Source organism: Tetrao urogallus, assembly GCF_951394365.1.
Source record: "Tetrao urogallus genome assembly, chromosome: 23".
Lineage (NCBI taxonomy): Eukaryota > Metazoa > Chordata > Aves > Galliformes > Phasianidae > Tetrao > Tetrao urogallus.
In genome coordinates, this window is record NC_136836.1 from 5,369,032 (window position 1) to 5,395,190 (window position 26,159).

A 26,159-nucleotide genomic window follows, 5' to 3' on the forward strand; every position below is an offset into this window, starting at 1 on the left:
AGGACCTTTTCCCCTCCGCCCACAGGCACTGCAGGATCAGTGAGTCATGAGGCTGCGCCTGTGGAGCCAGCAGGTGCCTGGCTCTGGGCACGGATCTGCCCCACCACCTCCATGTGGGCAGCAAAACGGCTGAGAACCGACCCCACGAGCTCTGGCGGCTGCCGGGGGGCTGCAGCACACAGCGCTGAGGCTGGTGGGGGCAGGCCGTTCCATCCCGTCTCACTGCCCAGGAGCTGAGCTCCAGCCCAACAAGCTGCCCGATGTCCTTCTGTCTGTCCTTGCCACATGAGCAGAGGATACACGGCCCAGCTGGGTGCTCCTGCCTGCATTCCCCCTCCCCAGGAACAGGACCAGGCACTGGGGGGCTGCAGATGACCTGCCCCATCCCCAGCCACTCTGCTCCCCTCTGCTCAGAGCTCTCCCTGGAGCGTGACCGATCCTCACTGTCTTATTTGGACAGTGCTCCGTAACTGTGTGCAAAAATATTTTTAAAACTGGTTCTGCCGACATCCAAGGAGAGGAGACATGTGAGAAACAGGATCTTTTTGGGAGGCTCATGACTCAGAACTTGGAGCTGGTTGCAGAAAGTCAACACAAATGCCCTGATCGGGGATTAGCTTTGCCCCAGAGGAGCGCACGCCGTTGGGGGACACCAAAAACCCAAAGGCAGCCCAGCTGGAAGGAGTTGTCCCAGTACTGGGTGCAGGTGCCTGGAAATGGCTGCCCAAACACTCGTGCATTCACCGGGGTTGGGTCAGGAGTCAGAGCGGTGGCGGGGGGAAATGAGAAGCAGGGACAGGAGAGCTCTGCCAGTCCCTGCGCTCCTGCAGGAGCCAGCAGGGCTCAGCGCCACGCCGTGTTAACGCTGAGCACGTTGGGATCTGTCGGACTGCACAGCACCCACCCCTGGGTCCCACCGCCCGCATGGGACAGCAGCGTGCTGGGAAGCCTGCAGGAGGGACAGGTCGTTGTTTTGTAAATTCTTCTAGTCATTTCCAGACGTTGGCAAACTCCCCCGGGCACGCAGCCAGGCGGTGTGTGAGCCTCCGGGAAGAGGATGTGTTTTAAAAGCAATGTTGCAGCTTTTCCCATTAAGCAGAGCATCCTCACGGGGACGTCAGCCCAGCGGTGCCATGAGCGTGCAGAAACCTCCTGCTTTCCTGCAGGGATGGCAGCACTGAGCCGGGGCTCTGGGGCACCCCACCGCCCTCCAGCAGCGGGACCTGCCGGCTGTGCTCGCGTGCAAGCGGAGAGATTGTTCATTAGATCCACCGAGGGCGCTGGGGAGACCCTTAGGTCCCCTGATGGTCCCGGAGAGACCCTTAAACGCACCGATGGTCCTAAGGAGACCCCCCGTCGCTCTCAGTTTATCCATCCCTTAAAGCAAGAGCTTCACGTCTGCCGGTGGTGGCTCTCGGGGAGGCGTTCGGACGCGCTGGGAGACCCAGACCCGCCGCTGCTCCCCGGAAGGCCCCGCCGCGCCCCCGGCTCCGCGCAGCAGCCCTTTCAGCCCGCGCCATCCCGGGTTCTCCCGGCTAACCTCCGCGGCCGGGAGGACCGGCGGACCCCGAGCCGGCCCGGCCGGGTCACCCGGAGCGCCCCTCCTGCAGGTGGCTCCGGGGCCGCGATCCCCACCTGCGCACGGGCGGAGCGGAGGGGCGGAGCGGAGGGCCGGGGCCGGGTCCTCCCGCAGCCCGGCGAGGCCGCAGGCTCCGCCCCGGCTCCGGCTCCGTAGAAACTTTCCGTCGGCGCCGTACGCTCGGCGGGAGCCCGGAGCCGGGGCCGAGCCGCAGCCTCAGCCGGAGCCGCAGCCGGGGCGGGCCCGGCCCTATGGGCAGCGGGCGGCGCGGGGCTCTGCCCGCCGCGGTCATGTCCGCCCCGCGTGCACCTGCGGACGGCGGCGAGGCCGAGCGCGGCCCCCCCGAGGTGTCCCCCCGGAAGAAGAAGGGCAGCGGCAAAGCGGGCGGACTGCGGAGGGCCTTCAGCTGGCTGCGGGGCCGGAGGAGGAAGAGGAGGGCGGGGAGCCCGGCGGCCGCGAGCCCCGATCTGCGCGGAGCGGGTGAGGGGGGGCGGGGCGGGGAGCGGCGGTCGGGGGGCACGGAGCGGGGACCGGGGGGCGGGGTGACAGCTGGGCCCGTCGTGCCGTTTGCGCCGGTGGTGGCGGCGGCTGAGGAGAGCTGCGGGTCGCGGCCGTGGAGGTGGCCGAGGCGAAGCGGAGGGGTGGGCGAGGAAGACTCGATGTGAGGCCGCGGCGGAGCGGGGCTGTGTGAGGAGGGGACGTGGGGACCGAGGAGACGGCGGAGGAAGGTCGGCGACGGTGGCCGTGGAGAGGCCAAAGCGGGCTCGGTGCTGAACGGGGGCTGCGATGGCGGTGGTCGCGGCAGGACGGACCCGGCGCTGCTCTCCCCGCTGCCCCGAGGGCTGCTGCCGGTTCGGCTCCGGCTCTGCGCTGACTCAGAAGGTCGTTGGGGCTGAGGGAAATCTGGAGGCTCGCCAGCCTCCTCCTCCTCCTGGGCCCGTGTTTGCCGTGCTCCAGGTGTGGCCCTTCCTGTCCTCGCCGTGGCCCCGTGCTGGGCTGTCCTCGTGTCCCATCCGCGCCCCGTCCGGAGCCGCCCGCAGGGTGCGAGGTGTGGAGGTGCGGAGTTGTGCCACGCTCTGCTCGCGCGGCTGCTCCCGGTGGCGGCGGTCACAGGAGGGGCGGCACGGCTCCGTCCCCGCCGTGAGGGATCCCGGCTGTGTCACACGGCCGTCCTTCCCGCAGGGCGCGGCGGTGCCACTCGGCTGCCTTCACCTGGAATTTTCCTCCTCCGTTTGCCCCGGGGGGTTCGTTCCCAGAACCGCGGCTTCGAGAAGCCCACTGAGATGTGCGATAAGGAAGGAGGGGCCGTGGGAAGGCGGGGGGGGCCGAGGGGCCGGGCTGTGCGGGGGGTCCCTGAGATGCTGCCTGGGCGCAGCACACGGAGCGCGCGCTGCTGCGAGCCTGAAACCTGAGCAGAAAAAGCAAGCCGTGCCAAAGCATGTGATATTCCTCCCTGCAGGAGCGCCCGCTCCAGCTCTGTCAACCCTTTTCTTATTTTTATTTTTTATAACTAATACTTTTTCCTGAAGTTTTACCGTTCGCCCGCTGATCAGCAGTCACGGCTCCAGCCCGCTCCCCGTGCTGTTAGCAGGGCGCTGCCGCCCCGCGGGCCGGACGCTCAGCATCCCGGCACCCAGGATGAGGGGCCGCGCAGTGTCCCCATGTGGGTGGCAGCGCTGCGGGTTTCTGTGCCCCTATGGGCTGCGGGTTCCCCGCTGCGCTTCCCGCAGAGCCGCTCGGAGGTGCGATGTGGGGCAGCGCGTGCGGGTCTGAATCACCCGGCCGGCTCCGGCGCTCAGCGGCCCCACCCGGCTTAACCGCCTCCAGCCCGGCTGTGCGCAACCCGGGGCTGCGCTGCGGCCTCGCTGCCTGCTGACCTCAGGCGGGTGCTGTGCCGTCCTTCCCGGCGTAGCAGCGCCGCGTTGCTCCCCGAGCAGCCGGGGAGACGACGCTGGCCCGTGTTGTGCAGCTGCGCTTTGTGGTTGCGGAGCTCGGCAGCGCTGGGTGCTGTGTGAAGCCGTGGGCTCTGCCCAACCTGGCAGTGTTTCCAGGCGTCGAGTTGGGAACTGTGGGATGGGGAAGAGGAGCACTTAAGCAGGTCACTGTGGGCTCTGGCTGCTGGCGCTGCGCTCTTCTCTCTGTGTCTTTGTGGTGCTGAGCTCTGCAGCGGCCGTGGCTCTGTTGCCCTCCGTTTGCATGGCTGTGGGTGCTGGGTGTGGGGTGCAGCTGTGGGTCAGGGCTGTTCCTGCTCCCAGCCTCAGTGTCAGCCTGGTCCGGATTGCTCAGCACTGAGACCATGTGAATTGCAGGATGAAAGCGATTCCATTTTGGATCGGCCCTGTGGTCCATCTGATGGGAAATCCCAGCTCTGTCTGCTCAGCTGGGCTGGGAAGAGCAGGGATGGATCTCGACGGGTGGATCTCAGCGGAGGAACGGCACCGGGCAGGGGCAGCGCTTGTGGAGGATGGAACCCCCTCCTGCTGGATGCTGCCGTCCCAGCACAGCCTGGAGGAGCGGCTGCAGCATCTGTGAGCACTTGGGTGACAGCCACAGGCACTTCCACTGCTCCAACACGCGTTGGCGGCTGGAAGATGGAAAAAGAAAGAGAAATGTGTGAGCTGGAGGAGTGCATGTGAGCTGCAGCCCTCACACGGGTCGTTCTGCCCTCCTGCAGAGGAGGAGCGCCGCTCGATGCCCAGGGTGTGCATTTCCCCAATATTGTGGTGCCTCTGGAGCTGAGGGTGTTGTCAGCCCTCGGGATGCTGAGTTGAAGCAAAGGGCCCTGTGCTCCTGCAGCCTGCCCTGCAGTGCCGTGGAGCTGCTTTTCCCGCTGTCTGCAGGAGATGTTTTGGTTGAGAATAAGGGAGCTGAAAGCTTTCTCTCTTCCTGTGTGAGCAGTGCTTGCAGACCCACGGGGGGCTGACAGCCTCTTAACCCTCAGCAGCGCTGTGTGCTGCAGCAGGGGGGTGTGAGCAGGCCCCCACATGGCCATGTGCTGGGGGTGTTAGCCTGGATTTTGGTGTTATATGGGCCTCACAGCATTGCTCGCGATTCCCCAGCAAAGGAAAGGAATCGATGTTCTAAGAGCACTAAGTGAGCGTTGGCTTCTTGCCTTTGATGCCAGCTTCGTGCAGCAGCAGCAGACTTCCTGAGTGCTGGGGTTAAGATCACAGCTTTGAACGCACGCAGCGGCTGCACAGCGGGGCTGAGCGCTGCGGGGCTGCGTGTGCTGCTCTGATAGCAGCTCGGTGCCTCTGCCCCCCACGTCCCCCATCTCCGCTGTCGTGCGGCAGCGCCGTCGCCATTTGGTGCCAACGTGTTCTGGTCCCGAGCTGCTGAGCTGTGCTGAAGTGCAGGAGGTCGTGGGGAGGTGGCAGTGCGGTGCTGCCCGCTCCATCGGCGCGGTCACGAATTCGTTAAATCTGCAGAAGGCAGAGAGTGACACTTCAGAAAATGTGAACAACAGGAATCTGCCGGCCGGGCCCGGAGCCACCGAACAAAGAGAGGTGTGTCCTCAACCACAGCTATTCCACCTGGAGACAACTGCAGGAATTGCTCTCACAAATAGCGTTCCGTAAGAGCCGATAAAACTATTTCGCCGGGGTCGTGTTTCCTTTTAGAAGGAAGGTTTTATTTCATAAGACAATATCATCATTGACTTCGTCTCCGGCGCCGGGGGGAACGCAGGCCAGCGGAGGGCGAGGAGCTGGGCAGGGATGAAGCGAAAAATCCTTCACCTGCCAAAGGAGCAGAGGAGCAGAGCCCTGCGCTGAGAGCTGCGCTGCCCCGGGGCGAGGAGCTGCGCGGCGCTGACAGCCTGGGCTCCGGCTGCAGCAGGAACTAACGCGAAACCCTCCTGGTTATGTATTGCTGTTAATGATTGGGGATCTCGAGCGGGGGTTTTGTGTCACCTTTGCCTCTCTGAGCTTTGCTTCCCCATTAAGGGAACAAGGGCTGAATTCCTTTCTCATTCAGGCAGCGCGGCTCCCGCTCTGTTTGCTCGGGGATGGAGTCAGAGCGGGGACTGATCCTTCCCTGTGGGGCACAGGGGGGTCTCTGCCCCACGGGACGTGGGCTGTCCGCCTGGCAGAGCGAGTGTGGGACCACACCAGGATTGGATGTGCAGCGATGATGAGATCTGAACCTCGTTGTCCATCTCCCTGCTCCTCCATCCCCCTCTTGTTGGCAGGGCTGGCTCTGACCTTGGCTCTGCTCCCTGCTGGAGCCCCCAGAGCACTGTGGCTGCTCAGTAGGAGTTGGGTGCTAGCAACAGGGAAGTGTCTGCCTGTATCTGGGGCAGTGCTGCAGGCTCCAGCCCCCTCTTTTTTGCAGGGAGAGAAGTGAAAATGCTTTCCTTCAAGAAGTGTTTGGTGAAGCTGTGTCACGGCGGAGGGGGGAAGCGTGCAGTGCCGGGGTCTGCGTGCCTGCCTTGAAGCAGCAGTGCCAGGTTGTGGGGGTGCAGTGGAGTCACCCCGCACTGCTGAGCAGGGAGCTGTGGCTCTGGCTCGTGTGCCCACGTCCCGGTTTAGTCCCAGGGCTGCCCTCAGCAGGGCGCTGCAGCGATGGGCCGCGCTGATGCAGCACCGTGGAGTCAGGCTCTGCCCCACCACACGCTGGTGGGAACCCGAGCAGCGTTAATTCCACTGCAGAGAAGGAGACTGAAGTCCAGAGGTGAACTCATTGTGGATCCCCTCGGGAGGTCGGCACGGGGCGTCCGGCTGGTAATTGTTTTTACATCGCCTCCATAGTTGCAGCGCTGCGCCTTCACCACGAAGCCATCCTTCCTATTTATCCGCGCCCTCGCTGAATCACCAAAGGAACATAAACGCCGCCGGTGGGAATTGCCCACCCTCGGACCAGCTGACCCCTCCCTGCCCTCGGAGCGCTTCATTTTCTCATTAAAGCCAGAAGCAGAGCCGCACTTCACACGGCAGGCTGCTCGCCGTGCCCACGCGTTTCGCAGCCGCCCGGCTCGGGCCTGTCTGTGCAGAGTCGCCCTTCGAGCCGCCCGCACGCAGCCCCGTCCGCCAGCTGCCTGCGGAAGTGCGCGGCCGGAGAGCCGTGGCGAGGCCGCGGGTTGGGATCAGCCGGGGAGGGAGCGGGGCTGCGGCGATGTCCTCGTGCACCGGCTGGGCTCCGGCCGCAGCTTCGGGCGGCAGACGCTTGGAGCTCCGTCGCCTTGCTGCCCCTGGGAGAGGGCGGGATGCGGCGCGCCCTTGGGGCTGCGGGTCCCGGGACCCCCCCCCCCCCCCCCAGGACCCCCCCCACCCCGGGCGTATCTCCCCCAGAGCCGGAGCTGTGCTCGGGACGCGCAGAAATTGGTGCGGGCTCTCCTCGGCGTTGCCGGTTCGTGAGCCGGGGCGGCCGTGGCCCCCGTGCCGACAGAATGAATGGCAGAGAGCAGAGCGGGGCCGTAAACCCGTGCCTGCGCTCCCACCCACGGCACCCACCTCGATCCGGGGCTGGGAGGGCCGCTGGGCGCTCCCGGGAGGCCCCTCCTCTCCTCCTGTGCCATTGGCTCCGGCAGAGCCGGCTGCGAGCCGGGCTCCCGCAGCGATGGGAGCGGGCGGCCGGGAGCCCTGCGCTGCGGGCCCCCCCGGCAGCCCCCTCAGCACCGCCATGTAGGGCCGCGGCATCCTCCGCCCGGAGGCGGTGGAGGCTGAGATCGGAGCCATGGGCAACGCGTACCGCAAGAGGAGCCCCGCGGGCTCCCCCTGGCCGTGGGGTCGGGCTGGGAAGCCGAGGGCAGGTAGGAGCGGGGGGGGGGGGGACGCGTCGGCGGCTGGATCCGTGGGCCTGGGGGCTGTACGGGGCGGTGGCGGAGCCGGGGGAGCAGACTGGGAGCGAGGATGGGGACCGAGATGGCTCTCACTGTGTAGCTGCGGGCAGTCGGTCCATCGCGGCTTTATGCTCTGGGGGTGCAGTTCAGAAGACTGGAGAAGCAGAGGGAGCTCAGCTCTTGGATCCGAGGGAGGGTCCCGTGTGAATCGGATGCGTGTATGGGGTTATCAGACCCTTGGGGTCCCGGCCAGCCCCCTGCTTGGTGCGAGCGGTGAGGCTGCTGACCCATCCTGTTGATGTTAAGCTGCTTCCCTGTCCCCTGTGTGTGGTGCAGAGGGATCTGACTGTGCTCCTGGCTTGGACAGGTGTGGTTGATGGGACTGAGGTGGCATTAAGGGCCGTTTGGTGGCTTGTCTGCGCTCCCTGCGTGCTGAGACCCGTTCCTGTGGTGTGTGCCAGCTCTGGTGTTTTTTGGTGCCTGTCCCCACATCCTGCCCTGCTCAGAGCCAGCACTTGGGCTCTGCTGCCAACTCTGCCGGCATCCCAGTGACCCTCTTGTCGCAAAGCAAACATGTCACAGCCTGGATTCGGCGCCCTGGCTGGGCTCAAGGCGCAAGAAAGCCGTGTGAAACTGCGAGGTGTGGCTCAGAGCTGACCTGCAGAGCGCGGCGGGCAGCCAGAAGGCTCAGCCCTGCGGTGACTCTGCGGGTCCCATTTGTCCCTGGAGCACAGGGACAGGTCGGGGTTTGCAAAGTGGGCGGCGCTGGGAACGCTCATGGTGCGTTCTCAGCCTCATAACTGAGGAGTAAAAGGTGTGTAACATCTGTAACAAAGCCTCCATTTATCCACACCATCAATTACCTGTTGAAATCGAATGGGTATTAAGCAAAGCAAACAAGTCCCAAAGAGTCAGCTGGGAAATCCCTTTCCCTAAGATTTGGTGGGGAAGTGAAGCGAGCACCTCCTGCCCTGCAGGCTCCTCCTGGCCCCTCTCCCTGCAGTCTCCTCTCCATCAAACCATTGGGGCTGGTCCCAGTGGGGACAGGTTCCCTGCTCCGTGCCAGCCCTGTGCTGCCCCGTGAGGGGCTTTGAGCAGCTCCTGGTCCCGCTGGTCCAATCCCCGAGTCTGGGGCATTTCTCTCCCAGAACGAAGCTTCCTGCCAGCCTGGCTGCTTTGCCAGCGCCGTGCCTTGCTCCAGAACTTGCACCCAGGGTTCCCACAGGCCTGGGGTTGCAGGCTGGGGACTTCAGGTTGGCTGCACCATGGTGACGTGGGCAGATGGGCCCAAAATGTGCACAGCGGGTGCAGCGCCGCCAGGCAGATGCTGGGATGGGTGAGGAGGGCTGAAGGGCACAGGGTGGAAGGCACTGAGAAAACATGGGGCAAGTTCTGTTTGTTCTCTGCCACCGCTCCATGGCAACGGCGCGGCGGCCACAAAGCCAAAGAATTTGCATTGTGTCGCTTCAGCGTTTCGGAGGGCGCAGCTGGGATCACGGGCTGGGGGCAGGGTGCCGGCCCCGCTCCCTGCCATGGCGATGCCCACTCCTCCTGCCCTGACCAGGCCCCGGAGATCCTGGATTTCAGGTCTGAGGATCACTGCGAGACCAGCAGCATCCCGTGGTTCCCATCTCCGGCTGCTCGGCCCCATCGCCACCCTCTGGTTCTCCTGGGGTGGGTTTGGTGTGGCTGGGGCTGGGCGCACTTCCTGCTGCTGCTCGGCTCTGTGGGAGTTTTGCTTGGCCTGCCATGTGCTTTCTGAGAGTGTTTGCAGGCACTCCTCCCTGGACCTGCTGGCCGCTGCTGTGTGACCTCCCTGTCCTGGGGTGTGTTGTGTTTCTCCCCTCCCACAAGGTTCATTCTCTTCCAGCCGCTCCAGACCCGGTGCCCCGGCTGCAGGGCGTTCAGGAGCAGGCAGGCAGTGCCCAGCCATGTGGCTGCCCAAAGCCTTTTGATCTCAAAGAGCAGGAGCCGTGCCAGAAGGGGCTGGCAGGAGGCTGAGCTGCCCACGACCTTCTCCCTGCCACCGTGTGCGGGGCGCCGCATCCTCAGCCTGAGCGGCCCAGCCCTGCTTATCCCACGTCTCTCTCCCCGTGCCAGAGCAGGGGATGGATGTTCCCCTGCATGCATCCCCTCTGCTCCTCTCTGGGCTCCTTACGGCAGGAGCTGCGTGGGGAAGGGCCCTGGCAGTCCTTGAGTACCATGGAGACCGAAGCCTCTTATCTGCTCCTTATCAGGACAGCCCCGCCAGGCCCTGCTGAGTCAGGGTGCAGGAACGTGGCACCCGGCCAGGCTGCACCCAGCAGAAGCGAGGTGCTGAGCACCAGCTGGGCCAATGGAGCTGCAGGTCCTGCCGCTGGGAGCCCTCAGTGCTGCTGTGTGTAAAGAAACCTGCAGGGTCTTGTCTCTAATCCTTTCCTGGATCTGCTCCCATGCGCAGCACAGGACCTGCTGTGACAGGCATGTCTGACATTTGCAGAGCGCCTTTGGTCCCTGTGAGCGCTGGTCACGATGGCACGCGCGGTGGGGATGGAGCGGGCGGCGAGCAGCGCGTGCAGCGCTGGGAAGGGTGCATGGGGGGAGGAGGACAGGAGCTCAGCGGAGGCAGAGCAGCGCTAACAGAGCTCTGGACTTTGGCACAGCTCGGTGTGGCTCACCGGGAGGGAGGAGGTGACAGTGGTGTGCCCGCAGCCGGGGGCTGCCATGCGTAGGGCTCACCCCCAGCCCTCCTTTTGCCTGCTGTCTGCCCGTGCTCTGTGTAGGCCATTCCCGCCTGGATCCGGCTCCCAGCTCAGACAGTGTTTGCCTTCAAACCTGTTTGGTGGCTTCTCAGGAGGGGCCGAGCGCAGGTGGGGACGCAGTAGGAGGCCCCGTGCAATGGGCCGGGAGCTGCACTGCACTGCCTGCCAGCTGTATGGGGCTGAGGGACGGAGCAGCCCAGGAGGGACCGCGGCTTCCCAGTGTGTTGTGTGACCGGAGCTCAGACTCTGTGCTTTTGTGGCTCAGCTTGTCCGCATTTCATTGCTGTGCTCCTGCCTGACAGCAGCGGTGGACCACAGCCCTCCCCCAGGTGGGGTTTCCCCTCCCATCCCCACCTGATTCTCTGTGGCTGTTCACTTTCCCGGGGCACTCGCGGTAGTTTTCTGCACTGTAATTGAAAGGAAGAAGAAGACTCTTGTTTGTTTTCCTGTTTAAAATTAATTTTATTTCTGTCTCTGCATGGGATTGCCTTTGAGAACAGAACCAGCAGTGCTGTGCGGGTCGTGTTTATTTACTTTGCGGAGATGTTTTCCTGGCTGGAAGATCAGCCCTGGAGCAAGGAGCAGGGCTGGCTGTAACCCTGCCGATAGCACTGCGGGGCAGCCAGGGGCCTTGTGGCCAAAGCCACCGTCAATATTATTGTGCTCTTGTCCTGCCTTAAGACGGCTCAGTCCCAGTGAGCAGACCCCATGCAGAGAGTCGGGGCAGCAACAAGGGTGGGGAGCTCCTGCAGCCCTCTTGGCACACGGGGACACTGTGCTGTGCCCGAGCAGTGGCCACATTTGCACGCCTGGGCATCACCATTTGGTGCCTGCCAGCACCGTTTGATGCTCCATGGTACAGAAGGTCCCCAGTGCCACCCAGAAGGGAAGGCAGCATCTCCTCCTGTTGCTCCTCTGGGACCTCGCAGCCCCCATGCCAGCTCCCCTGCTCCTCCTCCCCATTTTTCCCCGATGAGTCAGTGGTGCCGGGCGGTCGCTCCTGTTCCCCGCCGCAGGACCCAAAGGCAAGTCGGGGCAGTGCTGTGCAGGCAGCGATGGATGCACACACCTGTGGATAATGGCCCAGCCCGCTGCTCACAGGAGGTGCAGGCGCAGCGCGGAGCACAGAGCCAGCGCTCACCCCTTAGCCAGGCAGTGAGGGTTTCTCCCTTGGTTCGCCCAAAGACAGAACCCTTGCAGTGGGGCCTGCACCACCTCCTTGCAGCATCCTCAGCTGCGTGGACCCAGCTGTGCTCCTTTGGGGTCTCAGCTCTGGTCTCTCCCTCCATAACATCAGCAGCGCTTTGCCCGTTGGACGCCAGGTTCTGAACAGGGAAATCATCCTTGGGGCCGTCCTACCTGTCCTGGGCAGGAACCGGTCCTCCTGCTGCAGGATGCGGCTGCCACGTGCGCATGAGGCACGTGTGTGCCAGGCTGGAGCAGGAGAGCCTGGAGGGGACGGGTTGATCCAGGGCGCTTCACAAGGAATGAGTGAGCGATGGGATGGGATGCCAGCTCTGGGCAGGCGTGTTGCTGCCGGTGTGGGCCGCAGCTGCAGCCTCTGCTGTGGGATCCCCATGTGCTGGGCTGCAGCTCCATCCTGCTCCATCCTTTGCTGCCATGGATACTGAACCCTTCCTGCAGCGCAGCGATGCGCTGCCCGCAGAGCAGAGGGCAGCGCTTGGTGCAGCACGTGCCGCCTGCTTTGTGCACCCTCAGCCCTTTCATTTTGGCCCTTTTCCATTTGTGCTGTGAAAAGAGCTGGGAGTGGCTGCCTGTGGCTGCCAGCACCTTCTGGGTGAGCGCGTGGGCAGCGGGGCTGATCCTGCCCTGCTGTGGGGATGGTGCTGTGCACTGCTGACTGCAGGGGTAGGTGTGCAGGAGCTGCAGGGAGCTCTGCGCGTTTGCTGGAGGAGATGCAGAGGAGGTTGCACCACCAGGCCAGGGCCGTGCCCGTAGCGCAGTCCCTCTGTGCCTTGGGTAGCTGCTCTGCCCGCAGCCAGCCCCGTGTTTGGCTGCAGTAAGCTGGTTGCACATGAGCTGCTCCTGCAGAGGAAGGAGGCTTTGCCCCACCTGCCCCACTGCTGGTGCAGCGTGCAGGATGGATGCGTGGTGCTGGTGGGGCCCCGAGTGACATCAGTGCTTATTTGGTAGGTCAGCACTGTGCTGGTGCAAAGCTCAGCACTCACCTCCCACCCCACGCGGTGCCCCGGGTGCTGCTCCCCTTCACGCCTGGCTGGACGGCCTTCCTTCAACATGGGGGGGTGAAGGAGGGCTCTGGGGGAGCCGCCGGCCGCTCCCTGCAGCAGGGCCGCACGCTGCACCCATCTGGCAGTGCAGAGGAATCCCTGTGCAGTGGGGCAGCCCGACAGCGGGTGCACAGAGAGCTGTGGGTGCTCCCTGCCTCCCCTCTGCCTGCGGTTCTCTCCCCTCGTGCATGGGCACTGCGGCTGCCAACCTCCATTCCCGTCCTCTCCCCCCCGCCTGCCCCAGCGGCTGGAGCTACTGGTTAGACTGGTCTGAAGCCCGGTTATCCCCCAGTGCCACAGGCTGACCGTGACATTGCCGTGCTGGGGGACACGGTGGGGACATGGGAGCACCGGCCCTACCTGCCTTGCTGCAGCAGGTCCCAAAGGTTGATGCTTGGGGGGGAAATGCCTCCCAGCTCCTCCCAGTTGACCACAGTGCTGTGAAGGCCAGCACGCCAGTTTGCAGGGCTGCTGCGTCCAGTGGGGACCAGTCCTGATTGATGTGGATGATGCGGGGGGATTCCCCCCCGAGCACAAGAATTTGGGGGGAATTCTCTGCACTCAGCCCCATGCCAGGCAGGGTGCGTCCCCGCACGCTTCGTGCAGGAGGGGGGGGAGGGCCGGGGGGAGCGGGAGGCCAGAGGAGGGGCCCTGCTCTCCTCCTCCCAGCACCGGGAGCGCGCTGGGAGCAGCCGGGCTGTCCCCTCCTGCCGCCGCGCATCCCCCCCCCGGCTCCGGCCTCTCCCCGCGCAGCCGCTCCGCCGGGCGAGCATCCTCCCGCCGGGCGTCCTGCAGCCGGTCCTGCGGCACGGACGAGCGTGGGGAGAAAGAGCTGCGGTCTCGGCATCCGCCCCCCGGCGCGATAGGCGGCGGCGGAGCCTCGGCTGGGGGCGGCAGAGCCCCTTCCCGCGGGGAGCAGACCCTCCTCCTGGCCACCATGGTGGTTTTCATGGGCAGGAACCTCTCCTCGCTTCTGGCTTTCTTCAAGAAGAAGGGTGAGTGGAGATGCGGAGGAGGAGGGAGGGAGAAGCGCTTCGCTTGTCCTTGCACAACCCCGGAGCGCCCCGACCCCCGCGTGCCTCGGGGGTCCCTGCAGCAGCTGCCGCCCCCAGGAGGGCAGCGAAGGTCGCCGGCCCCGTTCCACCGTGGGGACTGCGGGGCACGGCTCGGTGCTCCCACACGGCAGAACGCAGCCGAGCCCACGCGGGTGGGGATCGGGCGAGGGGCTGCCGGCGGCGGGGAGGGCATTTCTCAGGGGAAGGGCGGTGCGGTGGGGCTGCGGTTGCCTCGTGTCCCTGCACCGGCATGGGGGGTCCCTGAAGACCCACCGATGTGCTCTGCGCCCGGCCGAGCCTTCGAGTGTTGAGGGTGCCGGTGGAGGCAGCCGGCTCGGCTGGGCGGCGCGGCTCCATTGTTCAGGGCGGCTCTTTGTGTGCCGGAGCTGCCGAGCGGGGCTGGGGCCGGCTGTGAGCCGTGCTGGGGACAGGGCCTGCGTGTGACGAGGCAGCGGCGGTCCCAGTCGGTGGTGGATGCCGAGCGGTGCGTGCCTGCATCCCAGCAGTGTTTCCCTCCAGCCCCGCCGCCTCCTGTTGTCTCCTTTCCCTTCCCCTCCCTGCCTGAAGTTGTTTTTTTCCAGGCAGGAAGAGCTGGAGGCTCTGCAGGCCGCTGAGGGTGGACGGAGCTGTGCCCATGTCCCCTGTCCGCTGGGGACCAAAGCTGGGGGTGGGTGCCAGCCATGGGCACCACTGGGTGCTGGGAAGGATGGGGCTGTGAGATGGGTGTGCGGGGCCCGGTGCTGGCCGTGGCGCGGCACCTGCAGCTCTGCCACCTGGTGCGGCTGTGGAGGGGGGACAGCAGCCTTAGGGCCCCCCGGGCACTGTGTCATGGTTTATGTATTCTGCACAAGCTTTGGGGTGAGTCCCTGCTCCCTGGGGTTCTTTGCAAGGCCTTGAGATGATGCAGTCCTGTAGAAGGAAAGGTCTTTCTGTCCTTCTGTCCATATTCGCCCCTTCCAGCAGCCCGCAGCCCCACAGCACGCTGCTTTGTTGGCCCTCCAGTGAAGGCGCTGGGCGGAGGGCAGCGCTGTTCCCCAGCTCTGTGCTGGCTGCTGGGGGGAAAACACTGCATCTCTCACAGCGCAGACAGCCTGACTCCATCTGATCGATCGGGCAGAGCTGGAGGGACGAGGCTGGTCCCGTGCTCTGAGCTCACGGGCAGACTGCATCCCGCCTGGCTGCAGGGCTGGGGGCTGCTCACGTGCAGGGGGCTGGGGGGTCACCGCTCTGCTTTTGCAGGTGCTGCCAAGACCGAGAACGACAGGCGGCTGAGCGTGCAGTACAAACCTGGCGATGAGTGCCCCGACAACGTCTTCTTCCCCAGCACGCGGCCCCCGCACCTGGAGGAGCTGCACAACCAGGCCCGCGAGGGGCTCAAATCCCTGCAGCACCAAGGTGGGCACCGCCGGCCCCGAGGGCCCCCAGGGCTGCAGGGTGGTGTCCCCAGTGCCCCGGGCAGCTGGCTGTCCTGCCTGTGTGGGCGGTGCTGCGGAGAGTGACCAGAGTCCAGCACTGGGGGTGGCACCGGTTGCTACAGCCCCACTGCCCTGGGGGGCACTGGCTATGCTGCTGGGCTCGGCAGCTGCGGACTGACCCTCTTCCTTCCTCTGCAGAGAAGCAGAAGCAGACCAAAAGTGCCTGGGACCAAGGGGACACCAACAGCCTCCAGGTGAGCATGGGAGCTCCATCCGGCCATGCCTGGGGCTCTGTGGGGGGTAAGGTGCGTGAGGCAGCCCCCCTACACCCTGCACAGGGCAGAGGGCACTGCTGTAGCCCAGAGGAAGCAGGGATATGGTTGAGGGTGGGGCTGCAGGACCAGGACAGGGGGGTTGTGGGGCAGGAGTGGGCTGCTCCCTCTCAGTGTCGTCCCATTTGTCCCATGATGAGGCTCTGTCCCTGTCCTCAACACCAATGCATCATGCCTTGCCTCGTGGCTCTGCCAATGGCCCCCCGCCATGCCTATGTCCTTTTGACCCCCCTGTCTGCCCCACCGGTGTCCCCTGGCAGTGCTGAGTGAGGTAAGGGGATGGGACAGTATGACAGGGACCGCCGGCCACATCCAGCCCCATGGTGGGGCCCCTCCCTGGCTGCTGACGGATGAGAAACTCCCACTCTCTTGGCTGAGCTGGAGTTTGCTGCTTCCCTGGGCTCTGACCCCGCTCCCAGCGCCTCACCCACGCGTATTTGCTTAAACTGCTGCCTCCCTTTGGCTCTCGGCCACCTTAACCCCTTAGAAGCAGGCGGTGAGGGCTTGGGGAGGAGATTCACAGGGCTGTGTCTTGTCCTGATCTCTGGGAGATGCTTTGGAACGGTGAGGTGGGCGCAGAAGGCCATGCCCATTTTGAGGCTGTGAACCCAGTGTATGCCATATTTCCCCTTGCACTGCCACCCCATAGCCTGCCCCAGCCCTGGGGTGTTTTTGGCTTAGTGTTGATGAGGTGGATGCTTCCCTCTGGTGTGGGGACAGGGCGGTGCTGACTCCTCCGCCCTGCTGGACCTGGCTTGTCTGTTCTCTGGGGTCTGCAGGACTGTGTGGGGTCCCTGGGGCTGCTCCCGGCCCCGCTCCTGGTGGGAGGACTCTGGCTGCCGGTGTGGCTGACTCAGCCTTTGGCCCTCGGCGTAGCTTTTGTCTGGGCTGTGGAGTCAGTTCGCGGCAGAGAAGGGGCCTGGAGGGGACAGGGCTGCGCCTTCCCTGCAGCCTGGGGTCCATCGGAGCCCACTGTGTGTCTCCACAGTCCTGTGCGTTGTCGGAGGATGACAGTGTGTCCTTACGGAGCCGGGCAGCCTCCTGCATCACCGACAGCGCCTCTGAGGACGCCCTCTCCATCCGCTCCGAGATGATCCAGCGGAAAGGTGCCGGGCTGTGGGGCCAGGGGCCAAGTGGGTGCCAGGGGTTGGGGAGCGTGGCAGGAATATCTCTGGGGCTTTGAGGCTCAGAGCTCGCATGGCCACAAGCCATTGCAGGGATCTGGGGGCCTTTGGAGGAAAGAGCAGCTCTGGCTGAGTCAGAGGCTGCCACGGGTTCTGGGATGGAGCTGGGTGAGGGGACAGATGGGCGCGCAGTGTCTCCTCCCATCTTGGCTGCGGATGCTCCCTGGGCTGTGCCGGATGTGTGAGCAGCAGCTGGCACTGGGCTGCGGACATTGGGGATGCATGGCCCAGGGCTCATGTCACACCGGCTGGACTCACTCACACCTTTCACAGGTTCCACATTCCGACCACACGATTCCTTCGCCAAATCTTCAGAGAAGGCTGGCAGGAAGAGGAAGGAGCGGAGGACAACAGTGCTGGGCATCCCTCAGCACGTCCAGAAGGAGCTGGGTAAGTGCATGAGCAAAGAGTTGTTGTAGGGTTCGGTCCCAACCCTGGGGCTTTGTTTACCTCAGCTGGGTGCATCTGCCTTGAGATCACAACTGGCTCACTTCTCCCTGCTCCCAGGTCTCAGGAACAGCCGGGAGATCAGGGAACGTCCCACAGATGGGCACGTGGGCAGCCGGGCACCGCAGCCCCTGCTGAACGGCGGCCAGGTCTCTGGTGAGGCCATCCGTATTCCCACCATCGATGGGAACCTGCCACCACTGGACGTTCCCGGGGGTGCCCGTGTGCGCCTGGGAGCCTTGGAGGAAACAGACACGGCCCTGCAGAAGCACATTGACCGGGTTTACTACGACGACACGTTGCTGGGGAGGAAAACGTCGGCCAAGCTGTCGCCCATGGTGAGGCCGAAGTCTCTGGCCGTGCCAGGCATGACCACCAGCGCCAACCCCCCGGATCTGCTGAGCCCCGTCATGTCCATCTCACCCCAGGGCACCTACATGTCCAAGATCATCCCCAACGCCATCCTGCCGCCTATGGTGGACGTGGTGGCCCTGACGAGGAGCAGCGTGCGGACGCTGAGCCGCTGCAGCCTGGTGTCATCCAGCCCGGCCTCCGTGCGCTCTCTCGCCCGCTTCTCAGAGCACAGCACCCGCAGCCGTGAGCCCTCCTCCTCCAGCGACAACTGGAGCCACTCGCAGTCCACAGAGACCATTGTCTCCAACAGCTCCACCATCTCCTCGCAGGGCGGCTCTGATCGCCGGCAGGCTGAGGCTGGGCTGTGCAGCGAAGCCGACACCGCGCGACGCTCTGACAACGATCAGATCAGCGTGTACAGCTCTGCCAGCTTTGCCAGCGCCTGCTCCAAGCCTGCCGTGGCTGCAGTGCACACAGCGCACGGGCTGCTGGCCGTGGGGCCCCGCAGTGTGGGCAGCAGCGGCCGCACATCCCCCGCCTTCAGCACCAGCAGCCAGGCTGAGGGCTCGGACACGGGCAGCCTGGCGAGCGAGCGCTCCTCGGCACGCAGCGTCTCCCTCAGGAAGATGAAGAAGCCCCCGGCACCCCCTCGCAGGACATTCTCGCTGTACCAAAAGGCGGAGGGGGAGCACAAGGTGCTGGGGCTGCCCCCCAAGCCCAACCGGCGGCCGCAGCAGGCGAGCGATGTGCCCTGGTCCCCGCACCCTGAGCCCTTCAGCCCGACGGTTGAGGATGAGGTCTTCTCCTCATCGCTGAGTGAGACCAGCAGCATCCGCTCTGAGAGCTTGGCTGGGACCAACTCCCCTAAGACCTCACGGGGCAGCCCTGGTGAGCGGGGAATAACGGTGGTGCTGAGGGAACCCTCAGCTCAGCCCAAGTGGAGCTGCCCAGATGGCTCTGACCGCACCATGTCACCTTCCAGCGGATATTCCAGCCAGAGCGGGACACCCACGCTGCCTACCAAGGGGCTGGGACCCCCGGCCGCATCCCCAGGCAGGGTCCAGCCCCAGAAGCCCGACCGGGTCTGCTCCTTACAGTCCCCCGCGCTGTCCGTCTCCTCCTCCCTCACCTCTATCTCCTCCTCTGCCTCAGACCCAGTGCCCTCTGAGACACCGCACTGCGCTCAAAGCCGTTCGGATAGGTTTGTCATCCCGCCGCATCCCAAGGTGCCCGCTCCCTTCTCCCCTCCGCCCACCAAGCCCCAGACACCTACTGCCCCCGCCGGCCCTCTCACCCCTTCACTGGACCCGTCGGTGCCCAGTGCCGCAGGGCAGGAGCCCTCCACCAAACCCGGCACCAAATCACCACCGCCATCACCACCACCTGCCTACCACCCGCCTCCTCCACCGGCCAAGAAGGCAGAGGTGAGCCCCGAGACTGCCTGTGAGGCCCCCGCGGAGGCTACCTGGCCCCCACCGCCCCCCCCGGCCCCTGAGGAGCACGACCTGTCCATGGCAGACTTCCCTCCTCCAGACGAAGCCTGTTTCTCTAGCCTGTCCCCGCCTGATGCCGTGCTGACCCCAGCAGCAGGGCAGAACCACGCGCCGAGCACAGCCGCATCTTCCTCCTCCTCAACCACCATCTCCTCGAGCGTCCAGCAGCAGGGCTCACCGCCATCCCCCACCACGCCACTTCCCGGAGCCACCGCGCCACCGCCCGCGGCCACCGTGCCCCCACCGCCACCTCTGCCGCCGCCATCAGCTCCTGCTTTACCGCCCCAGATCTGCCTTAAGAAGGCGGCGAACGGCTCCCGGGCAGACAGCAAGAAGGAGCCAGCATCGCGCAGCAAGAGCGGCCCGGTGCCCAAGGAGGACGCCAGCCTGCCCATCGTCACGCCCTCGCTGCTGCAGATGGTGCGGCTGCGCTCCGTCAGCGTGGAGCCGCCCGCCGTGGCCGAGGAGCGCGCGGTGCCGCAGAAGCCCATCCGCCGGGCCCTGTCCACGCGGCAGCCCAATCCTGCCAAAGATGCGGTGCCTTCAAACCCGCTCCATGCTGCTGTGCACCTCAAGGCCTCCGCTGCGTCCTCCGGTGAGGCTTCTGGGCTGGCCGCAAAACCCCTGGGCGGCAAAGCGGCTCCTCCTGGCCTGGAGGCGCCTGCCGGCGATGGGCAGCTGTCCCCCAGGCACAAATCCCCCACCTCCACCGCCAGCTTCATCTTTGCCAAAAGCACCAAGAAGCTGGTGATCGAGACACCCTCATCCCCTGAGGCACAGGCCGACCTGAAGAGGAATTTGGTCACCGAGCTGATGAATTTCTCCGGGCAGCGCACAGCAGCCCCAGCTGCTGCCCAGCAGGGCCCAGGCAAGGCACCGGTGCACCGAAAGCCTGGCAAAGTGCCCCCTCCTGTCGCCAAGAAGCCTTCGCTCGGCCTCGGGCCGTCTCCATCACCCCTGAGCCCAAAGGCACCGGAGGCGCTGGGCTCCCCTGCGCCAGATGAGAAAGTCAAGGCAGTGGCAGTGGAGGAGGAGAGCAGAACCGGCAGTGAGCCGGTGGGAATGGCTGAGGGCAGAAGCGCCGCGGTTGCAGAGCCGCCAGTGCAAGGTATGTGGAGCAGGAGGGCTGGGGTGCTGGCCGAGCCCTCTGTGTGTGTGCTGGGGGCTCCTTAGCCAAAAGCGATGGCAGTGCTGGGGGTGGTGGCCGAGCCGTTGGCCAAAGCCAGTGGAGCTGAGTGTGGATGCTCGTGGCCAGGGGACCCGGCGCAGCACAGGCTGCATTGGGGCTACTGTGGGACAGCAGGGCGGCGCAGCAGGGGATGGGCCTGTGGGAGGCTGAGCTGCAGGAGCGGGTCCTTGATGGGCTCTTCCCTCTTGCCTTGCAGACGGACAGGGAGAGACGGCCTGAAGGACGGAGCTGCAGGACTGGTGCCCCCGCGGACAGGAATCCAAATCTCTCAGGGACCTGGGCAGGTCAACGGATGAGTGTGGAACTGGCAACTAACTTAACACAGGAAGCAAACAGCCTTAGCCTCCATGGCCTTGATGATATTTATGCAAAAATGGTGTTGGTTTCACTTTCCTAAGTACTACAGCTTTATTTTGCATTATTTTTTTTTACTGGACTCGAGGCCCCCGCCCAGAGCCAGCGCTCCTCCCTGCTGCGCTGCCGCGTGGTTTGCGCGTGTGAGCAGAGCAGCTGCGCAGGGAGGAGGGCGAGGGGCTGCGAGGACAGCGCTGGATCCAACCTGCTCCCGGCCAGCCGGGCCTGTACAGAATCAAAGCACTTTGGACAAAGAACTGGAAGGCTTCGGCCGCCCCTGGGAGGACTTGGGCAGCGGCAGCAGCAGCAGCGTGAGACGGAGCCCTGGATGGAGCGGAGCGGCGCTGCAGCCCTGGAGAAAAGCACGAGGGGTCTCTGGGCCGGCGCCGCTCCCCGGCCGCGGCTCACGGCGCTGCTGGGCACGGCCGGCTGGGAGCCGCGCGGCTCGGCAGGAGCCCTGTGAGCTGCCGCCCTGGGCTGTGGGGTGGAGCCTTGATTTCTGTTTCTGTAAACTTTGGTCACATTTTGATTTCTTTGATTGTAAGAAAAAAAAAAAAAAACAACAAAAGAACCAAAACCAAACAACCCTCTGCCGCCAAGTAGCCCCTCAGAGCTCTGTACCTGGCTGGTAAAGATGCTGACTGAAACTCATTGCCTCCTGTGCTTCCTGGTTTTAGATCCCGGCTGCTGCCAACCACAGCATCACCGCATCTCAGTGCTGTGCAGCTCTGGGGCGCACAAAGACAGCAGAGGGGCTGACGGCTGGCCTGTTGGTCCCCACAGAGGGACAGAGCTTGGGCTCCATCTCTGGCTTCTCTTGGCAGCACTAAAACAGGAGCAGGCAGAGCCATCGCCCCTGGACGGATGGACACACCCAGGTGCTGTCAGCTTGACGTTTTATTGGGTTTATGACAGACAGATGGTTCCCGAGTCAGTGTTTAAAGGCTCCCACCCCAGCCTGCCCCGGGCTCAGGTCAGACCTGGTGGGGCAGGGCTCTGCCCTGGGCTCCTGGCCCACAAGCAGCAGCCCCTGCTCCAGGAGGGCACGGAGCAGAGCAGAGCAGGGGACAGGAGCGACCCGGCTGCCAGGCAGCTGTCCCCCACCCTGGTAGCAGCAACACAGGTTTGATCAAGCAGCTTTCCCTTTCAACCCTTACGGCAGTGCCTGCACGTGTTGTCCCAGAGATGCAGCCAGCAAGCAGGTTTCCAGTCCATGGCACAATGGAGAGCAAGCCAGTGACCTCAGTGATGAGCCAGAGGACACGGGCACAAGAAACACAAGTCCCTTAGATGTGGTGCCATTGCCAGGCCCCAGCTCTGGCCCACAGCAGAGGTACTGATGCAGGCTGAGTAGACCCAAGGCAAAGATGTTTGGGCCAGCTCTCCAGCAGCCTCTCACCGTTACAGTGCATGGGAGACCGCAAATTCAGGTCCAGAGCTGCCAGGTCCCAAAGGGCAAAGCCCCCTGTTCAAGGTGCCGGGGAAGGAGATGCCAGAGACTGGGAAGGAGAGCCTGGATGGAGGGGTGGAGGGGCCAGGCAGGAGGCGTGAGCCGCGGGTCTGGTGCTTGTTAGCTGATGCTCCCCCCCTTCAGGCTTTTACACGAGATGCTCCCCAGCTTGGTCAGGAAGTTTCTCTCCTTCCATTGAGCGATGCAGCCCTCAGAGATGCGGAAATCAGCCTGGGGAGCAGAGCAGGGAAATGGGGTCAGGCCTGGGATGGACGCAGGCTGGGGCCGTCTTGGGTGCTGCCTGAAGGTTCACCGACCATGACACGGCAGCAAGCACACAGCCTCAAGTCACCCAGTGATGGGACAGTGGCATCCACACGGCCGTCAGCACTGCCCTTCTCAGTGCCTGAAGCCCCAGCCCTCAGCTCGACTGCTCTGTGCCCTCACCTGTAGCTTCTCAAACACCTTCTTCTTTGGCTTGAGCTCGTCGTCAGGTTCCCCATCTTCGTAACCCTCCACGTAGACACGCTCCCCAGCGCAGCACCCAGCAGGTGGGTCCAGGGGCTCCACCTGCCGTGGCTCTCCCACACTGCAGAGGAGTACACAGGACGCAGAGTCACCCCCAGGCAGCGCCCACCTTGGCACCGCCGGGCTCTGAGGATCCAGACTGCACCCCTGGAGGGGCCTGCCCTGATTCCCCTCTCACCTGGAGGCACACAGCACCATGCCCTGGGACTCCACGCCTCTCATCTTCTGGGGCTTGAGGTTACAGAGCAGCACCACGAGCCTGTCCTGCAGCTGCTCCCTAGGGACAAACTGCACCAGGCCGCTGACCACAGTGCGGGGCTCGGGCTCACCCACATCGATCTTCTCCACATACAGGCTGTCAGCATCTGGATGCTGACAAGTAAAAGCAAGGTAAGGAGCAGAGAAGGGGACTGGGGTGACAAAAAAACAAAAGGGGCAGACTCCTCCCCCTCACCTTTCCCCATACACTGAGTGCCCTTCTCACCCCGTGGGAAGGTTACTCCCCTCTTCCCATCATGCCCGTACCTTTTCCACACTGATCACTTTGCCAACACGGATGTCCAGCCGAGACGGGACAACAGTCTCCGGCTCTGAGTTCTTGGTGCCTTTCTCTGCAGGCTCTACAGTGCAAAGGAAACAGTTGCACCATTCACCTTGAATGCTGGGAGCTGGCCAAGCCCTGGGGAGCACACAATGACCCCCACTTGCTGGACTTGGAGGCTCCTGAATTCCCTGTTTGTCTGCACACACCACAGCAGCCCCTCCTCCGCTTCGCTGGCCTCTCAGAGATGCCTTCTGCCATCTCTCACTGGGGCCCTGGCCTCTCCTCACCCTGCAAATGCTCTCCAAGAATGGCCCTGGAGAGACTCCCTCCTACCCAGCCCCGCATGGCCAGAGCCCCATTTTTCCCAGCAGCTCCTTACTTGCTTTGGATGTGTTGGGATAAGCTGCGCTGGTCAACTTCTTCAGCTCCGGGCTGTTGAATTTCTCTCTGATGGGGTCAAGCAGTTTATTCAGGGCCACTTCCACAGAGTTCTTCAGGTCTCCAGGATGAACAACCTGTATCGTGACAAGCAGACAGGGCCCTGCGTCTCTCCCCCAGTATGGATTTCCAACTGCCAGTGCTGCTCTGAGCCCACAGTGCTCGTGGGAGCCTCAGGGACAAGGAAGGCGTTCAGTCCCTCGCTGTACTCACCTGCTCAGCAAAGTCCTTCTCCAGCGCTTCATAGACTGTGTATGTTTTGTTTCCTCCCCATTTTTCTTCTCGCAGAATCACAAACTCTGTGGGACACAGATTTAATTAAGCCCAGGGGAGGCTCCCCCTGCTCAGCCAGATAAACCACCCCACTCTGGCCAAGAGTGAAGGGAGCTGCAGCAGAGCTGGAAAGAGGGTGTGCAGGGTGCAGTCAGTGTTAGGGATTGTATATTCCTGCCCCCTCCTTTTGCCCACAGGAAAAAGTGACCCCAACACCAGGTCGCGGGGAGCCCTTCACCTGACTTGAGGGGAAAGAGGACGTGCTTAATGAAGGAGAGGACACCATTGTTCTCCACATTCCCTGGCTCACAGAAAGCCTTCTTCAGCTTCTTCTTCACATCTTCTTTGCGGTCCAGAAGGTCAATTTTTGAGTCCTGGAGGAAGAAATTTCCATAGCCCTTTTCTGGCCTAAAAGAAATAACTCATGCAGGTGTTGCTGCACCTTTTTCTTACACCTCAGCATGAAGTGAGAAATTTCCATCTCTCAGGGTGCAGCCTCTCCATCCCCAGCCATGAGCCCGTGCCCCTGCAAAGCCCCAACCACCACTCATGAACCAACCTCTTCTGATGAGCTCATTTTGCTGCCTGTCAGACCGGGAACCATTGGATTCATCAAATGGATGCGCTTGGCATAGCCCAGGGAAGGGAGGTACTGGGAAAATGCAAGGAAGTAAGTCATGGACAATGCTACTCTACAAGTCAGCTTTAACCCATGCTCCGTGTTTGCTCCTGGCTCCGCATAACCTTGAGCACGGCAATGAGACCCAGAAAGCTATCATGGGTTCACACGGTCCTGACAGCCCAGAACATGTGGCAGCCCTGCCTGCCACACCAGAACCCTGTGGTCCACAAGAGCAGCAGCAGGAGCTGCTAAGAGCGCTGTGACTCTAACTGAAATCACAGTGATGTTTCTCCCAGTGGATTAGAGAGACTCTGAGTCCCACGCCAGAATCACAAGGGACCCAAACACCCCCATTCCTAACCTTCTCTGCAAAGGTGAATATCTTCCTTTGATCAACTCCACCAAACTGAGCATCGACCTTGAGGTATTCCTCATCCAGGGCCTGAGGAAAGACACAAACAGCCTTGAGCTTGGCTCCGGGACTCCATGTTCCAGCTCACTCAGCCTTTGGAGGCCCTGCCTGCACTCTGGGATCTGCCAGGCACAGTCCCGGCTTTGCCCAGCACCTCCTCAGCATATGCATTCTGCCAGGCAACCTCAACACCCACCTGCAGGCCTGGGTAGAGCAAGCCACTCAGCAAAGGGTGCTCCACCTGCTTCACCACCTCTGCTCCTGCCTTCTTCGCATCGTGCTGTGTCACAACAGACGACAGACGGTACACATCCAACGTGTACTCCCTATGGGAAGGGACAGCACAGTCAGCACCAGGCAGAGGCACAGCTGCAAAAGCCGCTTCGCATAAATATTGGTGCTGGTCACTGAGAGCAGCCTGGAGACACCTTCACTTTATTCCCTGAATGACAGTGCCTGGGAGCAGGCTTGGGAATGACAGCAGAGCCCCAAACCAGCTTCTCCTGTGCACAGAGGACCAGCAGCTCAGAACTCACTTGCTGAGCTGGTAGTCCGTGCCTCGGACAAACTTCAGCTTTTCCAGGGGCACCCCAATGCTCTCCAGCATGGCTTTGATCACATTCTCATAATAGCGAGTGCGCAACTCCAGCAGCTCCCAGGGGGCCTTCATGTTGTCTAGGTAAGCGTGGAGGTCAGCAAAGAGGATTGTCACCTGGTAAAGAGGGGACAGAGTCAACACCGCCTGTCAGGAGATGCACAGCGCAGGGGGAACCCTGCCGGCCGGCCTCGCACCTCACAGCCAGCCTTCAGGAAGTCTGCGATCTTGGACATGGGCACGAAGTAGGCAACGTGCGGCTTGCCCGTGGTGGCGGTGCCCCAGTAGATCTTCACCTCCCGCTCCTTCAGGATGCCCATCAGCTTATCCTCGCCCAGCACCTCCTGCGAGAGAAACCCCAGAGCGGCCGGGCTGGGGCGGGCATCGAGCCCCGAAACGAGGCCCGGCGCCGAGGCCCGGCCCGCGGGCTGAGCGCGGCGCTCCTATCGCCGTGCCCGGGGCCCGGCCCATCCCCTCAGCACGGGGCCCCGGCCCGGCCCGCCCCCGGTACCTGCAGGTTGCGGGTGATGAGCTGGTACTTCTCCTGCGGGCCGGACGCGGTCTCCATGGCGGAAGGAAAGGACGCGTCAGCGCTGCGCACAGCCCGGGCCGCCCGCCGCACCTCGCCCACCGCGCGCGGGTTGCATCAGCCCCGCTCGGCGCTGCCGGCGTCTCTCTGACGTCACTTCCGTCCTCGGAGAGCCGAGCTGCCCGCGGGCCGCGCTCCGCCAATCCGGGGAGGGCGGGGCCGCGCTCAGCCAATCGGGAGGGGGCGGGGCGGGTCCGGCTGCACGTGCCGCTAAGATGGCGGCGGGTGGGGGCGTGGGGCGGCTGGAGCCGTTAATCCGTTATGGAACGTTTCCCTGGTGCGGACGCGGCCCTGCGGGGTTGGGGTACGGCAGTGAAGGAAGCGCCTCCCGTCCTGACAAACAGACGTTGGTTCTTTAAGTCCTTTCTGGTCGGGAGCTCCGCCGTCGCCGCCTCGGCGCTCGCTCCGGTTCTGCCGTGCCGCCTGAGGGCGCGCTGTGCTGCTGCGCGCGTTGCGCTGCCCGGCGCTGCCCGGCCTCGGCTGGTTTCATTCACGTGCAGTCGCTCTGGATGCAGCGATTCCTCTTGTTTGGACGGG

General features: G+C 63.9%; 2 protein-coding genes across 2 annotated transcripts; one reads left to right on the plus strand and one right to left on the minus strand.

Moving 5' to 3' along the window:
* Window positions 1-1,614: 1,614 nt before the first annotated feature.
* NHSL3 (NHS like 3) lies at window positions 1,615-20,036 on the plus strand (the record flags this gene model as incomplete). Its single annotated transcript, XM_079546165.1, has 7 exons — window positions 1,615-2,095; window positions 14,643-14,798; window positions 15,017-15,072; window positions 16,139-16,256; window positions 16,608-16,724; window positions 16,842-19,736; window positions 20,014-20,036. The coding sequence occupies exons 1-7, from the start codon at window positions 1,831-1,833 to the stop codon at window positions 20,034-20,036; spliced, it is 3,630 nt and encodes a 1,209-aa protein (XP_079402291.1). The 5' UTR covers window positions 1,615-1,830.
* Window positions 20,037-21,741: 1,705 nt separating this feature from the next.
* On the minus strand, window positions 21,742-25,601 carry YARS1 (tyrosyl-tRNA synthetase 1; the record flags this gene model as incomplete). The annotated part of the gene is made up of 13 exons (XM_079546102.1): window positions 21,742-21,852; window positions 22,069-22,210; window positions 22,328-22,521; window positions 22,675-22,769; window positions 23,073-23,208; window positions 23,345-23,430; window positions 23,643-23,778; window positions 23,964-24,056; window positions 24,388-24,468; window positions 24,635-24,764; window positions 24,975-25,150; window positions 25,231-25,377; window positions 25,545-25,601. The coding sequence occupies 13 exons, from the start codon at window positions 25,599-25,601 to the stop codon at window positions 21,742-21,744; spliced, it is 1,584 nt and encodes a 527-aa protein (XP_079402228.1).
* Window positions 25,602-26,159: the final 558 nt, after the last annotated feature.